Source organism: Silene latifolia, chromosome 11, assembly GCF_048544455.1.
Source record: "Silene latifolia isolate original U9 population chromosome 11, ASM4854445v1, whole genome shotgun sequence".
Taxonomy (NCBI): Eukaryota; Viridiplantae; Streptophyta; class Magnoliopsida; order Caryophyllales; family Caryophyllaceae; genus Silene; species Silene latifolia.
In genome coordinates this window covers 201,244,905-201,264,389 of record NC_133536.1, presented here as the reverse complement: position 1 = coordinate 201,264,389, position 19,485 = coordinate 201,244,905, and the positions used below count along the sequence as shown (strand labels likewise).

Genomic DNA, 19,485 nt, shown 5'->3' with positions numbered 1-19,485 from the left:
TGTGTATAGAGTGAAACACAGAATGGGACACAAAAGTGGGACAGAAAATCCTCACTGACTTATTTTACCAATTAATCTAAGTATTCATTGGTACATTTTTTATTTATTATTAAGGAGTCTCCTGGGTGATTATATGCTAAAAGTCTCGCACTATTTTTAATGTGATCCGCGACAGTAACTTAAGAATTTTTTTTAGTGTAAGAGACTTATTCTTTAATTTGTTTAATCTAAATGATACTCCGTATTGCCCCATTATAAAAACGTTTATAATAACAACATTTAATTTTCTAAAATTATTTTTTAAATTTATGCGTTAATTGACCCGTTGTTATTAACGGCTTTCATTTTATGGCTTACAGAAGATTGACTGGTTATTAACTGATTTAACGCGGTTCTTAACTAAAACATTTAGAACAAATTATTTTAGACGATTGCTAACTATCTCGAGTAAGTATTGTGAGACCGTCTTCAGTAAAGGTATTGTAAGACATAACAAAGAAAATACTACGGAGTAACACTTATTGCGTAAATGTCTCGCAACAAAATTATTGTTAGTGTAAGATCAGGCATACTGTCTCATATGAAAATTAGTGAACTGCTATGTATCTAATATACTCCATGGTTAGGTGTTATTGTTGCGACTATACCACTATACCAGTCTTTAATCTACATAGAATGATTTCATTAATGGGAATATTTTTTTTTTCTAAATTTTCTTGACTTGGGTTTAAATGAAACTTAACAAAAATAATAATCACACTTAAATAATTTAAATATAATGCAAAGTTAACAGAAAATTGAAGAGATTTGTGATTTATGTGCGTAATTTTTCATGAAGAATTCAAGATTGTTCATTGGAGCAATAATATGATTTTAAGTTTACGAATCAAAGTTTAATTTACTTCTAACATTGAGCCAACACCAACTCTCTTATAGAACCGTTTTATAAGACCGTCTTATAACTGGTTTAAAAGGAGAGAAGCTCGAAGATAACATTTAATTTAATTCATATTTTAATTTTATTTTAACAACACAACATATGGTAAATATAACGAAGAAGCAGAGAAGAAGGTTTTGCGGAAATTTTGTGTGTCTTTTCATTATGTCAAACAACGTATATATACATCAAGATATCCTACAAATTAGGAATTAGCTTAACAAAATCCTCTAAAATAGGAATATACCATGTGAATACAATCACCATAATATATGAACAAATATCCTACCTAATTACAGAATATTAGGGATAGATTTCTAATATTATGCTAACACCCCCCCCCCCCCTCTCAAGTTGGAACATGGGGATTAGCAATGCCCAACTTGCCCAACAAACGATGGAACTGAGAACGCCCGAGCGCCTTTGTGAGGATGTCCGCAAGCTGAGTATTAGTGGTAACATAGGACGGCTTAATAGTACCTCGTACAATCTCATCACGAACGAAATGACAGTCAATTTCTATATGCTTTGTACGTTCATGAAAAACGGGATTATTAGAAATATGTATAGCCGCCGTATTGTCACAATGGAGCATAACAGCCGTGGGATGTTCAAAACCCAAGCTTCGAAGCAAGCCTTTTAACCAAAGAATTTCACAAGTAGCGGAAGCCATGGCACGATATTCAGACTCAGCCGACGAACGAGAAACAGTGGCTTGTTTCTTTGTTTTCCAAGAAATTGGGGAACCTCCGAGGAATACAAAATATGCGGACAAGGAGCGTCGAGTGATAGGGCAACTATCGTAATCAGCGTCACAATAGGCCTCAAGTACCATAGACGTGTCAGCGCGTAATAGAATACCCTGTCCCGGATTCCCTTTGAGATAACGAACAACTCGTACAACCGCATCCCAATGTGCTTTAGACGGGGCTTGCATAAATTGGGAAAGGATATGGACCAATAGGTAATCTCAAGACGAGTAAGAGTGAGATAAATTAACTTACCTACCAAACGACGATATTTCGTGGGTTCAGAAAATAAATACTCCATATGCAAAGCAAGATCATGCTTCTCTTCCATTGGAACAGGAGCCGGTTTTGACCCAAGGAGCCCCGTTTCCGTCAATAAGTCAAGAGTATATTTGCGTTGACATAGAAAAATCCCGCTGGAATTTCGTGCCACCTCAAGGCCCAAAAAATATTTTAATTTACCCAAATCCTTCATTCGAAAACATTGACTTAGGTAATTTTTAAATTCTTGAATAGCGACACTATTGTTACCAGCGATCACCAAGTCGTCAACATACACTAGAATATTGATAACGATATCATCCTTACGATAAATAAATAGAGAATGATCAAACAGACTATGAGAAAAGCCGTAGTCACATAACGCAGTAGCTAGTTTGGCATACCAGCAACGTGGTGACTGACGAAGGCCATATAAAGATTTATGAAGACGACACACCTTTTCTCGCAGCCCATGTCCGAATCCAAGTGGAAGTCGCATGTATACCTCCTCCTCCAAGTCCCCATGGAGGAAAGCGTTTTGAACATCCATTTGGTGTAATTCCCAATTATTTATTGCAGCGATAGTAAGAAAAGTTCGAACTGTCACCATCTTTACTGTAGAGGTAAAAGTCTCGGCAAAATCAATTCCTTCTTATTGATGATTACCAAATACGACTAGTCTTGCTTTGTATCGCTCAACTGACCCATCTGATTTTCGCTTGATTTTATAAACCCACATACATCCAATAGCGGTTTTATTTGATGGTAAATCCACTACGGACCAGGTATTATTTGCTTCTAATGCAGCAATTTCTTCCTCCATGGCTTGTTTCCATTTTGGATCACAAATGGCCTCTTTAAAAGAATTGGGCTCCGTGTCATTAGTAATAGCTGCAAGAAAATGTTGATGGGCAGTCGAAAAATTCTTACAGTTAACATAATGAGAAATAGGATACGGAGTACCTGTGACAGTCGTTGGTGTGGGTGATGGGCTTGACGGAACCATAGTTGTGTTAATGTGTTCATTTACCTTCTCCCAACGAACAAAATCTTTATGACGGGAATTATCAAATTTTGGTCGTTTACCTCGACCCATTTCCTCACCGTGAGTTGTATCAAAATGAACAACTTCTTGATTAACAATATTATCAGTGGACATAACATCAGTTCTAGCTATATCATTTGTTTCAAGAATGCTATTATCAGTCCGACTATCATCAGTTGAAGCATCAGGTGAAGGCTGCCCTGTTTCAGTATCGTGCTCCACCTGAATTCTGTCATTTAAAGACTCATCATGCGGACTACCTGTTTTCCTTGGCTCGACATTCGGAGGCGACGCTGAGGATGGAACAGCAATATAGTCAGGCTCGACAACATCCTCGTGTATGGCAGAATTTTCGGAGTTATTTTCGGGCATGGCAAAAGGAAATTGGTCCTCAATAAAATGAACAATCTCGTGATTGAAAATAATCACCCGTCTCAAGATCATATAAGTGCCAACCTTTCTTCCCAAAAGGATAGCCAATGAAAATACAACGACGACTGCGGGAATCAAACTTGTCGTGAGAATAAATATTCTTTTCATAACACAAACACCCGAATACCCGAATTAAGCGCATATCAAGGAGTTTGCCAAATAACAATTCAAAAGGAGTTTTATTATTTAAAATTCGAGTAGGGGTACGATTTATTAAATGTGCTGCTGTCAAAACACACTCCCCCCAAAACTCAATAGGTAACGAACTTTGAAAACGTATGGCACGAGCGACATTCAAAATATGCCTATGTTTCCGTTCAACTCGAGCATTTTGTTGGGGTGTCTTGACCATGGAAGTCTGAAAAATAATACCATTGTCTCGAAAATAAGGAATAAGTCCCCGAAATTCCGTCCCATTATCACTCCGAACAATTTTCACATGGCTATTAAATTTTCGAGCAACTAAGGCAAAGAAATCGCACATAAGTTTGGGAACTTCATCCTTTGTTTTCATTAAATAAACCCAAACGCATCTCGAAAAATCATCAACAATAGACAAGAAATAACGGGAATCACAAGCACGATTAGGATGATACGGACCCCAAACGTCGCAATGAATTAATTCAAACAAACAATCGGCTTTATTATCACTCAACGGAAAAGGAGTACGAGTCTGTTTAGCACGAAAACAAATGTCACAATTCGAAAAATCACACGAAAAGCTAGAAATAGAGGGAATGTGCTTCATAACCCGAGATGAAGGATGTCCCATTCTTTGATGCCACAGCGCTGCACTTTCTTTCCCGGTCACAGCATTAACACGAATAGGTTCCGTCATCGTCAAGTAGAAAATCCCATCCAAAAGATCACCCACACCAATCGTCGTCAAGGTATGGTCCTGTATCAGACATTGAGCATTAGTAAATTTCACACAGAGATTTTGCGTGGATATAAGCTGCGAGACGGACAGGAGGTTACACTTGAAAGACGGAACCAAAAGAACATTATACAGAGATAAGTGATCATTAATTTTAATAATTCCGGCTTTAGTGGCTGTCAAACTAGCGCCTGTGGGTAAGCCAATATTGATAGGAGCAATAGTAACACACGACTCAAACAATTCTTCATTATAACAAACATGTGCGGACGCACCCGTATCAATTATCCACGTGAAAGGAAGCTTACCATTTAGACGGACCATATTAGTAGCTACTGGAGTCTCACCGAAAATAGCATTTGCTTTGACATTGGAAGTCGAGGCAGATGGCGAAGGATCCCCTGTTTTGGGAACATGTCGAGGATGACCGACAGGGAACCCGACCCTTTCCCAGCAGCGACTCACAGTATGCCCATCTTTATTGCAATGGAAGCATTTAAAACGAGGACGATTACCACCCTCTGTCTTAACCTGTTGATTCTTTCCGGTCACCGCACACGCCATTTGAGTGACAGCATCCTCACGGGACTGAACAACAGAGCGGACTTCTTCTTCCTGAGCAATGCGTGAATAAACTACATGTATATCGGGTAATGGGGAGGTACCGAGTATGCTAGAACGGACAGTAGCATACACCGGATCAAGTCCCATCAGAAAGCCACGCACTTGTTCAGCAGCCCTGCGCTTACGAATTACACCTTGCACATCGAACAGCAATTACATGTTGGTAGAACATCATAATCATTGATGTCATCCCATAACATTTTAATTCGACCAAAGTAATCCATTAAAGACTCACCAGGCTTTTGCTTACACTCGGCAATATCAGACTGAAGTTGGTAAATTTTGATGTCATTTGCAACCGAGAAGCGCAAGCGAATATCCTCCCAGAGATCAAATGCAATTTCACGATATGAAATTGACGAGCGTAGGCCTGATTCGATGGTATTAAAGATCCACGCAATAATAGTGTAATTGACAGCAGTCCAATCATCCACTTCTTTTGGATTAGACGGCTTTTGCTTGAGAGTTCCGTCGATGAACCCAAGTTTCCTCTTGGCTCCCAACGCAACCCGGAAACCCTTAGCCCATTTTGCATAGGTTTTGGGTCCTGTAAGAACAACATGGGTAATCCGTGCCCCCGTACCATCCTGGTTCGAGAGGGCATAAATCGGATTGACAGTACTACTCCTTCCACTATTGACGGACTTGTCATCAACCATTGTGAAGGATCAATAAATTTGAGAAAATAAAAAAAATATCGCAAGATAAAAACTGGCTCACGATACCATATGGTAAATATAACGAAGAAGCAGAGAAGAAGGTTTTGCGGAAATTTTGTGTGTCTTTTCATTATGTCAAACAACGTATATATACATCAAGCATATCCTACAAATTAGGAATTAGCTTAACAAAATCCTCTAAACTAGGAATATACCATGTGAATACAATCACCATAATATATGAACAAATATCCTAGCTAATTACAGAATATTAGGGATAGATTCCTAATATTATGCTAACACAACATTTTATGGTAAAAACTAACCTATTTAAATAGGTAAGTTATTAGTATAAAACTTTAGTTTATCAAAATAAATTTTTTTTTTTACAAGCCTATTAACTACAATAATTTTTTGGGCTTTTGATTTTTTTATTAAAAAAGGGAATTATAAGTTAATTGTTTGGGCTTTTGGGTATGAGCTGGTCTTATACTACAAGACGGTACTACAAAACAATTTGTGTTGAAATAAACAAAATTAAATAATGAAAGCACGTAAACAATGATTTGAATAGATTAGCTCTAAAAAATTTTCATGATACTTTACATGATGAAGATGAGGTAACAACAGAAGAAGATGAAGAATTAGTCGATACAGAAGATAATGTTGAAGATGATCTACCCATTCTCTCGGTTAAGCTAGCTAGAGATTGCAAGTTACAACGTACAATAGTGTCTACAAAAACACACGTCTCTTGTTTATTGTTCCCTTGTGGTACGTCTACTACGTATGATTCTACCACTACGGTCCCCTCCTCGCTACCTGCAGATGGGTACGAGGGATGGACCGTGGTAATAGAGCGGTAATTGTGTAGTCGGTGCTCCCCGCCTACTATACGGAATCCTATAGCGTGGGATTCCTCGTCCAGCACTTCTAACCGCTCGGTGCTGGACGCGGCGGGGATACCCGACACACAGTGGACCTCCCGCAGGGAGCCTACCTGGGCTCCGTCGCCTGCGATCAGGCGACAGCTGCGGAGGAAGCGCTTGTACGTCTGGGGTTGGTCGAACCGCTTGACTAGGCTCCAGACGCTCTGGGTTGGAGCAGCGATGTGCTTGACCACGACCGAGGCACACTGGTTGGGCCCCACCTCGTGGTTGTGGTAGCGGGCTATGATCTCCATTTGCCTGTCTAAGGACGGGTGAGAGCGAGATAGCTCTCGTGTTAGATCATGAGCTAGTGAGGGAATTATCTCGGCCGCCATTGTTTCAATAACTGATGGTGATGTATTGGTTATATATGTGGTCGCGGTCGTGGTTGTGGTCGTATAAGCTCGTAGCTGGATAGTCGGAGACATATTTGCTCTTCGCACAAAGCAGAAAATGACACGAGTACTAAAAATCAATTCCTTAATTAATAAGATTTTTTCTAGAGAAATTAATAAGGGAGATTATGAGAGAAGATTACTTGGTTTAGAGAGTTTGAGAGAATTGGAAAGAATGGGAGAAGAAGAGGGATCTTATCTGGGGGGGGGGGGGGGGGGGGGGGGCCTTACGCCGGACGGGCAAGTGGGTGAACAAGTTGCATACAAAAAACGTACCAATTGGACGTAGTTTAATTAAGACTTTGCCCTTCAATTTCTTCTAGTATTAGGCAACAACCCTTACTTGAATATCCACTTGTAATACTTTGTTAATTGTTAATGTCAAGGATTTACAAGAGTTTAGATATTTCTTTCTCTTATAATTACTAAAAAATTTATATTAGGGTTATTGTCCCATTTGGACAATGGCACGAAAATTAAGGAAATAGTTAAAATAATGAAAATTATTGTATAGGGGTAAGAATATATGAGTTAAATAATGAAAAGTATTGAATATGATGGGTTATGAGTGGTTGATGTGGTAAATAAAGAAAAGAGTTAAGGGTAGAAAAGTAAAAAGTCATGTCCAAATATGACAAATGGGACAGTTATGTGAATAGACGGAAATGACAAATGGGACAGTTATTTAAAATAGGAGGGAGTACTATGTATAATAGAATTTACAAATGCATGCTTCAATAATCACACCATAAAATTGATGTTAAATTATCATCAAGATGTAAATTAGATTAACGAGTTTTTTTTTTATGTCTCGTAAGTATATAAGTTTATAAATAAACTTTCCTTATTATGCTTATGTAATTTTTTTTTAAATTGCCATTTTAAGTACTCGTATGTCATAATTATGTAAGTATTTTATTAATCTGTAATGGTAAAAACGACGGGAAATTATAAATACCGCAAATTGTTATAAATTAAGCCAATGTCTACATGCTAGCCAATCTGTGGCTAATGGTTCGACTTTTTCTTTTTTTTGTTTTTCTTTTCCTTTTTAAAATAATCTTCCACAAAATTGTCATACACAAGAGCCGGCCGACGAAAACAAAAATAATTGGTGTATTCTTATGGCCCGATAACTTGTAAATTTTTATAATAAAACACATGCATTTACGTGAACAAATCAACATCTACCATTGCTAGGGCTCCAAAATGAAAGTATCAACGGGTAAAATTATATGGTTCTTAATTACCACCTTCCAATTTAATTTAGGAGCAAGTCTCATGTTTAACGATTTGGAGGTAGTTCATCAACTGACCGCCACTAGGGCAACTAACCTTTAATAACAACTCCCATTTGTCCCATTTGTCCAATTATGCCGAGTAGTTTTACTTAAGACGGAGATATCTGTCTTAATAATAATAAAATGGGCTAGATATTATACCACGTGAAGTTTGGATATATGGGACGAATCTTTTATTTTTCCTAATATATTTTGTTTTAATCTTATTCTTTCTGCATTGTCATATTTAACCGTCTTAAGTTTAAAACGGATAGAATTTGTCAATCCTCTATGGCATGGATCCACCATCCAATCAAGTTGTTGATTTTTATGAAAAAGTTAAGAGCAGTTTTCCCACATTATAATGAACTGTAAGTGACAAGACTTTAGTTAAAGTTTGAAATGATCAATACAACGGGAATAATCCATCAAAATCCTGAATTCTGTAAAATCCGTGCCAACTTGTGATTTTTTTTTCACATTTTATAAATTATAATTTTACAACTTTCAATATTTTTCTCATGTTAGACTGCTTTGTAAGTTTATCTTTTTGACAAATTGTAAGAGAATAGTATTAAAGGCTACAGGCAACTTCTTGTCATATACATGCAACTTGTTCATGTAAATTTTGCATGAACCTTCACATTTCAAATATGAGAAATTTCTACATTTACCGGTATATATCACGTTATGGTATATTCTAAGATCACCAATTAATAGCAAGAAAATTGAAATTAATTAACAACATTAATTGCCTATTTGTAATTGTACAGTGATATGATATACTCGGATTGCCTAAGAATTTTTCTTGAAATTTCATTAATTTACGTCTTTATATTATAATTATGAATCAAATCAAATCAAATCTTAAGAAAGTAAGTGCAATGCTCCTAGCTTAAATAATGCAAATACAAGTACATTAATTGATAGATCAAGACCTATTTTGTTAAGCAAGTTGTGTGATGACTTTGAACTTAGTAGGCTAATACCAAGCCAACAAGGCTCATATAATACTCTTATTAATTGTTATTACGGAGTATATGACAATTAGCTCTTGTTGATAAAAGCTACAACACATCTCTTAAAAAAAATAAAGTAAAAAAGAAAAGAAGAAATTAGCACGCGTGTCTTTTAAATTAATTCATCATTTTTAAAGTTGTAGAATCTTGGAAATTTGATTATTGTTGAATACTTGAATCCATGAAAACTACCGATTACCATGACCTTGGAGTTAAATGGTCTAATTAGCTTTTGTTTTAGCATAGTAGGTGGTGATTAGGCAGCGGCGGATTAGCCGGATTAGGTTACTTGGGTTGGTTATTGGTTGTGTCAAAGTGGTTTAGATTATACCAATGTTGGGTTGTGGCTAGACAATAACGGGTAAGGTCAGTTAAGATTTATATCGGGCCATCGTCGAATTTGATTCGCGTCTCATATTAATGTCATTCATAGTACATCTATTTTAGTTTTTGGGTAAATATTCGGGGAAGTGGAAACAACTCCCTTAAGTTTGCTATGATGTGAGATTAACCTCCTTAACTTTGCTTTGGAGTAAACAACCCCCTCAACTTTAATTTGCTATAAAGTGAAATCAAGCCCTTCTATTTTTCCGGTCAAAATCACACCGGATTTTTCAATTTCTCAGTTTGGTTTGCCCATACCATCAAACATTTGGCACACTCTTCAATCATCTGTTAACAGAAAAAGAGCAATTGTATGGTTGTGCTTCCTTTTGAACATCAAGGTATTCATCAGTTGTTCCAATGTGCCTCTTGGTCTATAAGTTTATCATCTGTTAATTCCAAGGTGTTGTGAGACCAACTACATGTTTTAACAATTCTTTGCATATCTACTGTTTTTGTTCAGAGAAAGAGAGAACTAAACAAATATATGATGGACGACGATCTGGTGTGGAGGGGCAGAATGAAATAGGAAGTGAAGAGAAAGCATCTATTACTGAAAAATCTAAGGGAGGGGAGATAGTGTACTTTCGTGATTCAAATGACGAGAGATTTTGACTGGAAAAATTGGTGAGAAATTGAAAAAGTCCGGTGAAATTGGTGAGAAATTGAAAAATCCGGTGAGACACCGGAAAATTAGTAGGGGCTTAATTTCACTTTATAGCAAGTTGAGGGGTTATTCACTCCAAAGCAAATTTAAGAGGTTAATCTCACATCATAGCAAACTTAAGGAGGTTAATTACCAACTTAATTGCTCTTTCAAGTACGAGTTTTACTTCTTTCACGTACTTTTTTCATTAATTTTCCTTACCATGTCCTTCTCATAAAAAACAATGGAAAAATTTCTCACCCTCTCTCTCTCTCCAAATTAATCAAACTAAAACCAAATTACTCACTTATGAAACTTATTTCTTATATTAATCAATTAATTCAAATAATGATTCTAACTTAGTTATTCATTGCATAAATTATGTAACTAATTAAGGAGTTGAAATTAATTTAGGGTTAATAAAAATTTATATATGCAAATTAGGTTTGTGAGAAAAGGTGACTAGGGTGGTGGAGGCGGCGGAGGTCAGGCTTGTGATGGTCAGCCATGCAGGAAGGCGAGGGAGATGGGTGGTTGTCGGCAGTGCAGGGTGGCAAGGAAGGGGCAGGAGGCTTAGTGGGGCGGATCGGGGGCAGGGGTCTGTTTTCGGTGGGGCTGGATGGGTGGCGGATTTCCGGCGGGTCTGGACGGCCGGTATTGTCGGCGGTGTTCAAAGGGGTGGTCGGTGAAGCAGTGGAGGGAGGAGGGCGGTGGTTGTGGGTGGTGGTTGTTGGGAGGGAGGAAATTGAAGGAATTGATTAAATTATAAATATGTTGAAATGTAAGGGTTAAAATGGTCAATTGTGTACACGATTGAGTAAATCATGTACATGATTGAGCATCACCCATTACCAATTCCCCGGGTAAATCCCTACTCTTTAAAAAGAGACAACTTCCGGTACTGTAGCAATGAATAGTGCTTGCCCATTGTCAACCGTCGATCTCTCACTTTCAATCCCATCCTTCCCTTCTTAACTTAACCTATGTTTCATTCTTTTTTTTTTCATTCCGCCTTTTCATCTTGCTGCTCTCTCTCCAAACTACTTTACGGCTTCACCATCCACAACCCTCATCTCAATCCACCGTGTGTCAATCAAAGGTTCATCTTCTTCAATCCCCATCCCCTGCTTCATCCTCAGATGACGATTACTTTTCCCATCTCAGGTATTTCGCGTTACTATTTCCCATCAATTAGGTTTTTGTGTCTTCTTCATTTTGAGATTTTTGCTCTACACTCACTACACTTTTGCCAATTTTTAATATTTTTTAATTTCTTTTTACTATTATTGCTGGATTCCCTGGGTTTTTGGTTGCTAATTGGAACCGGGTTTGATATCTAGGTTGTTGTCGTTGTGGTTTAAATTGTCTCGGCTACGGAGTTTGAGATTGAGCTCATATCAGGAGGTATTGGTATTAAATCCATACCCTAATTAATTACTGTATTCCTTTTTTTAATTCCTTTTTATTTCAATCATTGCTTTATTCGTGGGGTTTTTGGTTGCTAATCGGAGCTGGCTTTGATAAATAGGTTGTTGTCGTTGTGGTTTAAATTGTCTCCGCTTCTGAGGTAGAGGTTGAGCTCATAACGGGAGGTATTGGTTCTAACCCTACTTAATTATTGCTATATTCCTGGGGTTTCTGTTTGCTAATCAAAGCTGGCTTTGTTGACTAGGTTGTCGTCATCGTTTTTTATATTGTCTCGGCTACGGAGTTAGAGATTGACCTCATAACATGAGGTATCGGTTGTAACCCTATTTAATTATTTGGGTTTTAGAGTTTTATTAAAGCGTTGTTCCTCTTGCGTATTCCTGTGTTATGGTTTACAGTTTTGAGGTTGGTTTTCTAGCTAGGTTGCTTACAGTTTGCATCTGCTCACATGCAGGGCTGTTTTCCATTTCTTAGTAAATACCTAGCTATTTTTTTTACGCCTCTGGATTGACTGGGGTTTTGGGCTGACCCCTTCACCTACAATAGGTGAGCCATTTTATAGCTTCTGACTTCCTTTTACTACTTTTATGAATTTTCATTTCTTGAAGTGGTCTATGTGGTGGCTGCGGTTTTGCGGGTCTTATCTTCCTTTTATTGCTTTTCGATTTTTTCAGCTTTTTAGATTGACAATGCTGTGATTGCAGGTTTGTTGGCTGTGGCAGTGGACGCCTCCTATTATTGTATTCCTGGGGGTTTTATCTCGCTGCCTGCAGTAGGTGATGTAATGTGAGTTCTTGTCTTCCTTTTATTTCTCTCTTTTATATATTTGTTAGCTTGTCCGTGTTGTGTTTGCAATGCTGTAGAGTGGACGCTTCCGCTCACTTTACAATTTAGGTATAGTGTTTATTATTGTATCTCGTGGATTTGGTTACATAGCTCTTTTTCGTTTGTCTTTTTATTTTATGAGTGTTGATCTTAGGTATTTCGGCGTTGTTGCCTCCTTCCACTTCTTTTACATATATGCAGATTGTCGTGGTTACAGTTGTTTGTGACTGCGGAGTAAGAGCTCAAAGTCGGGGTCAACCTTCTACTTCAGTGCTCTACCACTTTCTCTACTAACAGCACCTTCAGGTTTGTTGCTACTTGCTATGTTGATTCTTGCGTCACTTTAAAGTCCAAGTTTTTTACCACCTCTTATCATGTTTTGCGGCCCAGTTGTTGTTGCTTTCCCGGCCTATTTAACATTGCCCTTGCATGAGTTGACTCTCCATTAAAGTTGTTCGTTTGTTTATTTGTATTTTCATTATCGTTATCTTCCTTCTTACTGTATTCCTAGGGTTTTTTACTCCTAAGCGAAGTTGTCGGCTTCCTTTTATGGCTTTTATATAGTACATTGTCATTGTTGCGGTTGCAATTGCCTCGTGCTGGGGAGTGGAAGCGTGCCCTTAGAAGACGAGGTATTGATTCTAACCCTAATTAATTGTATTCTACAAAATTACTTTGCATTTTTACGTCTTATTATTTATTATTTTAGTCTCAATTTGGTTCGATGGCTTGTGTTTTTTGCACCAGCCACTGCTCATTGACACACGGCTATACACTGACACTATTGCTGCTGGGATTTCATTGTTGTATGCTCCAAGGCCATTTAATATGAGATCTGGTTGAACATGATGTGCTGAAGATATACCACTTGGCTCAAAGTGGTCAAGGAGCACTGGTAAGTTAGCCTTTCCCCATATAATTCTAATTACCATATTCATATTTAGTGATGAGTATCTTCCTATGCAGAGATGAGTATTGTTTTTGTTTCCTGTTCTAATGCTTATCACTCTGGTTTTAATTTGCAGCCCGCCGTCGTACCCTGTCAAAGTGAGAGTCAGCTATCAAAAACTATCAAAGTGTTTTGTGCTGAATGAGCTGGATTATAGACCCCCTAAAGTAGAAGAATAAACATCTTTTCAGATCTCGTACAGCTACATAATTTTTCCAGAGTACTGAACTTGATTGGGTTGAAGCTGGTCTTCAGGTGCATGCAATGGTACAGTATGCTAAATCTTTTAATTCATAGAAAAAATATGACCTATATGCTTCTTGATTATAATTTCATTTTGAAACCTGTTTGTAGCTCTTAAACCAATTACCATGTGGGAGAGACCGACAGCTGCTGGTCAGGCATTAGATGGTGTATTACTTTGCGGCAGGTTTGGCGCAGCGATGGAACCTTTTTAAAGCTGTCTTGGATCAGAATATGGAATCACTTCTGCATTAGGTATTGATGCTTTATAGCTTGAGTGAATGATTGCATGCTGCTTGAGTGCTTTCAAAGCTAAGTGAAACATAGAATGACCATGATTTTAGAGACTTGTACACTTTTCTGTAAGTATACTACAACGAGGATATTTGTTTTTTGATCTCGTGCTTCTGATTAAGGAGCACTGGTAAATTATCCTTTCCCCATATGATTCTAATTACCATATTTACATTTAGTGATGAATATCCTCATCAATTACTACTTCATTTAGGTTCACCCTCTGTAAATCTAGCATCACAATGGTTTTTTTTTTCTCTTTTTCTGTTCAGGGAGGAAATTCATTCAGGTAAGCCTATCAAAGTACAACCCGAGCGGATATATTGAACTTCCGAACTACTGTGGCTGGTTTACTTGGTTGCTTTTATGCAGATAGCTGCGTTTTGAAAGGTACAAATTACAATCCGAGCTCGTTAATTAAAATTAGTTGTTGATATACTGTTGTTACTTTGATTGCTTTAAAAAAATGGTTTAATTAGTGCACTAAATGTTGGTAATCATATAGGTTTTGTAAAGATCTTTATATGAGTAATTAGGTCTGCTCTGGTGGTTTATTAACATCATTATGTTTTGAATTCCCTATTATTATGCTTATTGCTTTATGAATTTCATCTAATTCTTTTACTTTTGATCTTTGGCTTATTATTTTGCTGAGTATTAGGAGACTTGTTGAATCACTGAATTAAATACTTCAAAGTTTTTTTTATTAATAAACTTAACTACTTTTATGTTTTCTGATCTGGGGTCTTGATTTAGCTCTGATTTATTTTTTCTGGAATTCAAAATATTGATTAATAAGTTTTAGCATAGTAGGATCTTGATGATTTTTGGAGATGAATGACAATTTTGGATGATTATCACGAATATTTAGTTGGATTGATGACTACGCATACGACAACACAATTTTCTCACATCGAATCGTATCGTATAAGTTTCCCATATCAAATTGAATCTTAATTGATATGGTGATTCCTTTTCTATCTATATGATATGATGGTGAGCGTAAGCATAAGGTCTTAAACTGCGACTCTCATCGACTTTACCCCTTAGCCCTTACACTACCATTTACATCGTCAGCCTTTAAGGCACTTGGTTATGTTGTTGTTCTTCTACTCTCATGTCTCAAGGTATCAACTTTGTAAATTGAGCTTTAGGATCTTTGCTATTTTTCTTTGGTAATTGCGTTTTTGATATACTAGAGGGTCAATTTAAATGAATAACTAGCTGATGGTTTCATGAAATATACAGAACTGGCCTTTTTCCGTTTGCCTTTTCCATCAATCATTTAACAGATTTTTTCCTTCATGTTATGTCTTTCGCCACAAACGAGATAAGGTCTTTGCCAGGAGTCGGGACAAACTTTAAGTATATGCTACACAAGTCAGAATTCCAATTGAGTCATTGTCTCTGGTTTAGGATTAGTGTTGAATGTCTCAAGTAGTTAAACTGGTATATGTAAGTACTGAAAATAATGTTACTTTGCTTTGTGCTGTAGTTCTTTTACATTGGGTCATGTCATCTTTTCTACTAGAAGAAGCAACTTTTTAAGGTTGAAGGTTCTTGTAGATGTTTAATAATTGTGTCATAGAGTGTAAATTTAAAATTGGGGTTTAGGATTTGTGCATATCAAAGTAAACCAACAAAGCCTGGCATAAACCAAGAACCTAGGTTTTATCTTCTCAAATGCCTTAGTGTCCCTAACATTAAGATATACAGGTATTCATGGTATATTGATATGTGTTTGGTGATGTTTGATTTGAAGGAGTTGTAGATAACTAATATCGTGTTTATGTTCCATAATTTGTGATACAATACTTTTCTATTTGTCAAGATCTTTGGAATTTACTTTCTTAACCGTGTTTCTAAGGAGACTTATGGATGTTTATTTTCTTGTCACTTTTACTCGCAGGTACTCAAGTAACTTATAGGTAGTCACGAGGAGATTACGCAGGAAGCGTTGTGGCAGGTAGTTTATCAAAATTTATATTTTCTTTTTCTGAAATAAAGATATGATAATTGTCACACGTATTTTTTATGATTGACTTCTTAAATGGAGCTTTATGGTTGATTTGGGTAACAGTGGAATCTACTCTACTCAGGTATGAGAAATTCAATGAATGTAGGATGGGCGACGAGTAGAGAACTTGTCAGCAGTGTTGGTCAACTTGTAGAACTACGCGGCTATCTGAAACTAAATGAAGTGGGTCTTCAACGTACGACTGATGATGGGCCTTTTTCATTCAGATTATCTTTGCTTTCTTAGAAGTCTTGTGTCTGAAATTCTTATTTCATCTTGTTACGTGTGGAATGTTCTGATCTTCTGTTATTTTTAGGGTTTGGTTTTTGGGTTTGGGTCTAATTGTTAAATTCCGAGATGCTTTGATGGTCAATTGAGGAACAAAGTTTTTGATGTGGTGGCGTATTGATTTGTCTTTTAAGACCGGCTGTTGTAGTTTAAGGTTATAGTGTTTCAGCTTTAAATAATGAAACTTTAAAGGTCGGGGAACAAAGTTTTTGATGTGGTGGCGTATTGATTTGTCTTTTAAGACCGACTATTGTAGTTTAAGGTTATAGTGTTTCAGCTTTAAATAGTGAAACTTTAAAGGTCGGGTATATCATGTTAAATGAATGTTGAGTTGTTGCCTATACACAAACAGGGTCTCATTTTAGAGGTTGATTTCCAATTAAGTTATTTGCTTTTTTGAGAGCTATTGTAGTTTAAGGTTATAGTGTTTCAGCTTTAAATAGTGAAACTTTAAAGGTCGGGTATATCATGTTAAATGAATGTTGAGTTGTTGCCTATACACAAACAGGGTCTCATTTTAGAGGTTGATTTCCAATTAAGTTATTTGCTTTTTGAGAGCTGTCTATTGTTTGCTACTTATCATCTGGAAAATAGCTACTTGTTACTGCCTTAAGAGACGTTGTGTCAACATTGTTCAAGTGTAGTTTCTTAGAAAATACGGTCGTAACGTTCTTTAAAACTGATTTGTAATGTAGTTTTGTAAACCTCCACGATTTTAGATAAGGTTGTGTGTTGCCTTTTTTTAGTTATACCGGGTCCTATACAGTGCTAGGATGACAAGATACGGACACGTATATTTTGTACAGTAAGAAGGGAAATGAGATGGATAGAGGCAGATGGAAGATAGGAAGCGAGGGGGAGGGAGGCATTGACATGGCACAATGACAATAAACCTCTCACATATCTGGTACATTTTTAGTTGCGAAATAAAGTAATTATTATGATTATGATTTTGTGGCTGCAGTTCGATGGATATTTTTTTCCTGTTGTATATATATTTTGAAAATTTTCTTACAATTTAGTGTTTGGAGCTTTTGTCGTCACTCACATGAACGTCCCAAATTGAAGAGTTCTTGGGATTTGTCTCTTGGTTTTGTAATGCGCCAGAAAATTATCAATAAGTAGGTAGGATTAGGTCCCGATGATGCTTATTATTTAAGTGATTCGAATAGTTCATTATGCAGCCCGATGGGTTAGCTTATTGCTTTGTCATGTTAATTATAATATATCCTATTAGGTATAGTCGGAGCTTCAGAGGGGCCTATGATATGGTAGGATATACTTGGGAAAGTACCAAGTCAAAACAAACAAGTTAGTAATAACCGAGCTCCGCTTGCCTATGACTTCACCTGGCATAAAAGAGCCTGGTTGACGTTGTCTTTAGAACCGGAATCCAAGGAAGGCGCTTGAACTTTAGCCTAATGAACCGAGCTCCCTAATCATTCCATAGCTTTGTTGTGTGTGAGATCTTCGGAGTTCTTGCGTATAATCCCTCATCCTACTGTTGGTAAGTTCTAATTATATGTTATTCGTATTCGTTGGGGTTACTGTATATTTGTGGAATTGGGAATATGGGGGTTGTGCATTGTGTAATTGTGTTATATGATTATGGTATAGGAGAAGACTTCGTAGAGGAGCCTTTCTGATTGTTCGGTTTCCGTACTGCTGTTGATTGATAAGGTAGGGTTTCCCTACTCGATTCATCGTTAATTGATTTAAGACTGTGCTTGTCTTTGTAATTGTTGTTATCTGCGATCATCGGAGTATGGGTGTTGTGATGACGGTGTTGGTGTGGTTGTGTTGTGACGGTTGTGATGTTGTGTGGTGTGATGTGTGTGTATGATTGTGGTGGAGTCACTTGCGGGAGTGGCTTCACACCCTAGTTCGCCCTCCGTGGAACCCGTCACGGGAGGGGATGTGCACATTAAGGGACAGGGATTGTTAGTCGCTCGTTGATGAGCTGGACTAGGTGGGGATGGGCTGCGGTCACCCACTGGCGGCGAGGATTACCTGTTGCGATGGGTAATCTGGCAGGGCTACACACTTCGGTGTGTAGTCGGTTACTGTGTGTGAAATCGATGATCAGCTGGTTGTATTGTTTGCTGTCTTATATTGATTGAGTAGTACTGACCCCGTGTTGTTGTTTTGTAAAACCTGCGGTGATCCATTCGGGGATGGTGAGCAGACTTGACAGGTATTGCATTTGATGAGCTTGGGCGGTCATGGGAAGTCGTCATCACCAGTTGTAGTATCACAGTCACGAGTCTTAGCTATGATTTTGTAGTTGTCCTCAGTTGTATTCACTTTATTGGTTTTGGTTTTGATTTGGATTGTTGTAAACATTAATACTTTACAGTACTTCTAATAAATGTGTTTAGGACGGACGCTTTTGATATATACTAACCTCGGGCAACCGAGATGGTAACAGCCTTTCATGCTTGGGTAGTCCTGGTAAGGTACCTTGGTATGAGGGGGTGTTACAGCTAGAACTTTAGCCTAATGAACCAAACATGACGAACAACCAAATTGGAAGATGGATTCATTGATGAACTAAAAGAAAGAATGGGTATGAAGAAATGAAAATTGGTAAATGTTTTCTTAAATCATTGCTCATGGGGGACTAGAGGAGGGGGTAGTAGGGCCACAGTTGGCGGCGGGTTTCAGAAAGGGCAAGAAGTAGTTTTAGTAAATTTATTACTAGGGAGGGGTAATTTAGGATGAAGATCTGTGGGGGTGGGCTTGAAGGGGAGAGGGTGGTGAGGTGTGTGTATGGGGTGATCCGTAGCGTTCACTTTATCGATAAACTTGATCTGAAAAGAATGAATAAATTGTTTTTGGATGTGTTCTTTACCTTATTTTTTACTTCCCGGAAAGACTACTTACTACATTCAGATTTTTTCCAGATCTCAAATTGTGGGCATGCCAAAGTTTAAGGTTATCGAATACCAGGTTGTCGGCCATGGAGCACCTAAGAAGGAAGAAAACTAAGCTGCGAGATTTTCCCCTTCATTTGTAAGTTTTTTCCTGCTTGTTTTAATGTCTATTATTTATTATAAGTGTTATTTGTATAGTACTGTTATTAAGATATATCATTACTTTTTTTGTTTTAACTATTTTTTGTGTCTTAAAGCTTAAGACACATTACGGCACGGCCAGCGGTGGCGGGTGGTGTTGGATGATAGGCTTTTGATGTTAATAGAAGGT

The 19,485-nt window shown here is 37.5% G+C and overlaps 1 protein-coding gene and 1 long non-coding RNA gene across 2 annotated transcripts; one reads left to right on the top strand and one right to left on the bottom strand.

Annotated features, from left to right (window-relative positions):
* Nucleotides 1-6,126: 6,126 nt before the first annotated feature.
* Nucleotides 6,127-7,102, bottom strand: LOC141615319 (abscisic acid receptor PYL4-like). Its single transcript, XM_074433724.1, has one exon. The coding sequence runs from the start codon at nt 6,939-6,941 to the stop codon at nt 6,177-6,179; it is 765 nt and encodes a 254-aa protein (XP_074289825.1). The 5' UTR covers nt 6,942-7,102; the 3' UTR covers nt 6,127-6,176.
* A 4,107-nt stretch (nt 7,103-11,209) lies between these two features.
* On the top strand, nt 11,210-12,028 carry LOC141615318 (uncharacterized). The gene is made up of 3 exons (XR_012529794.1): nt 11,210-11,401; nt 11,578-11,829; nt 11,910-12,028. It is a non-coding gene; the product is annotated as an uncharacterized LOC141615318 (long non-coding RNA).
* The last annotated feature ends 7,457 nt before the right edge of the window (nt 12,029-19,485 follow it).

Bases quoted from the DNA above. Each gene is read 5' to 3' on its own strand.
- LOC141615319 (XM_074433724.1), bottom strand. From the start codon at position 6,941: ATGTCTCCGACTATCCAGCTACGAGCTTATACGACCACAACCACGACC.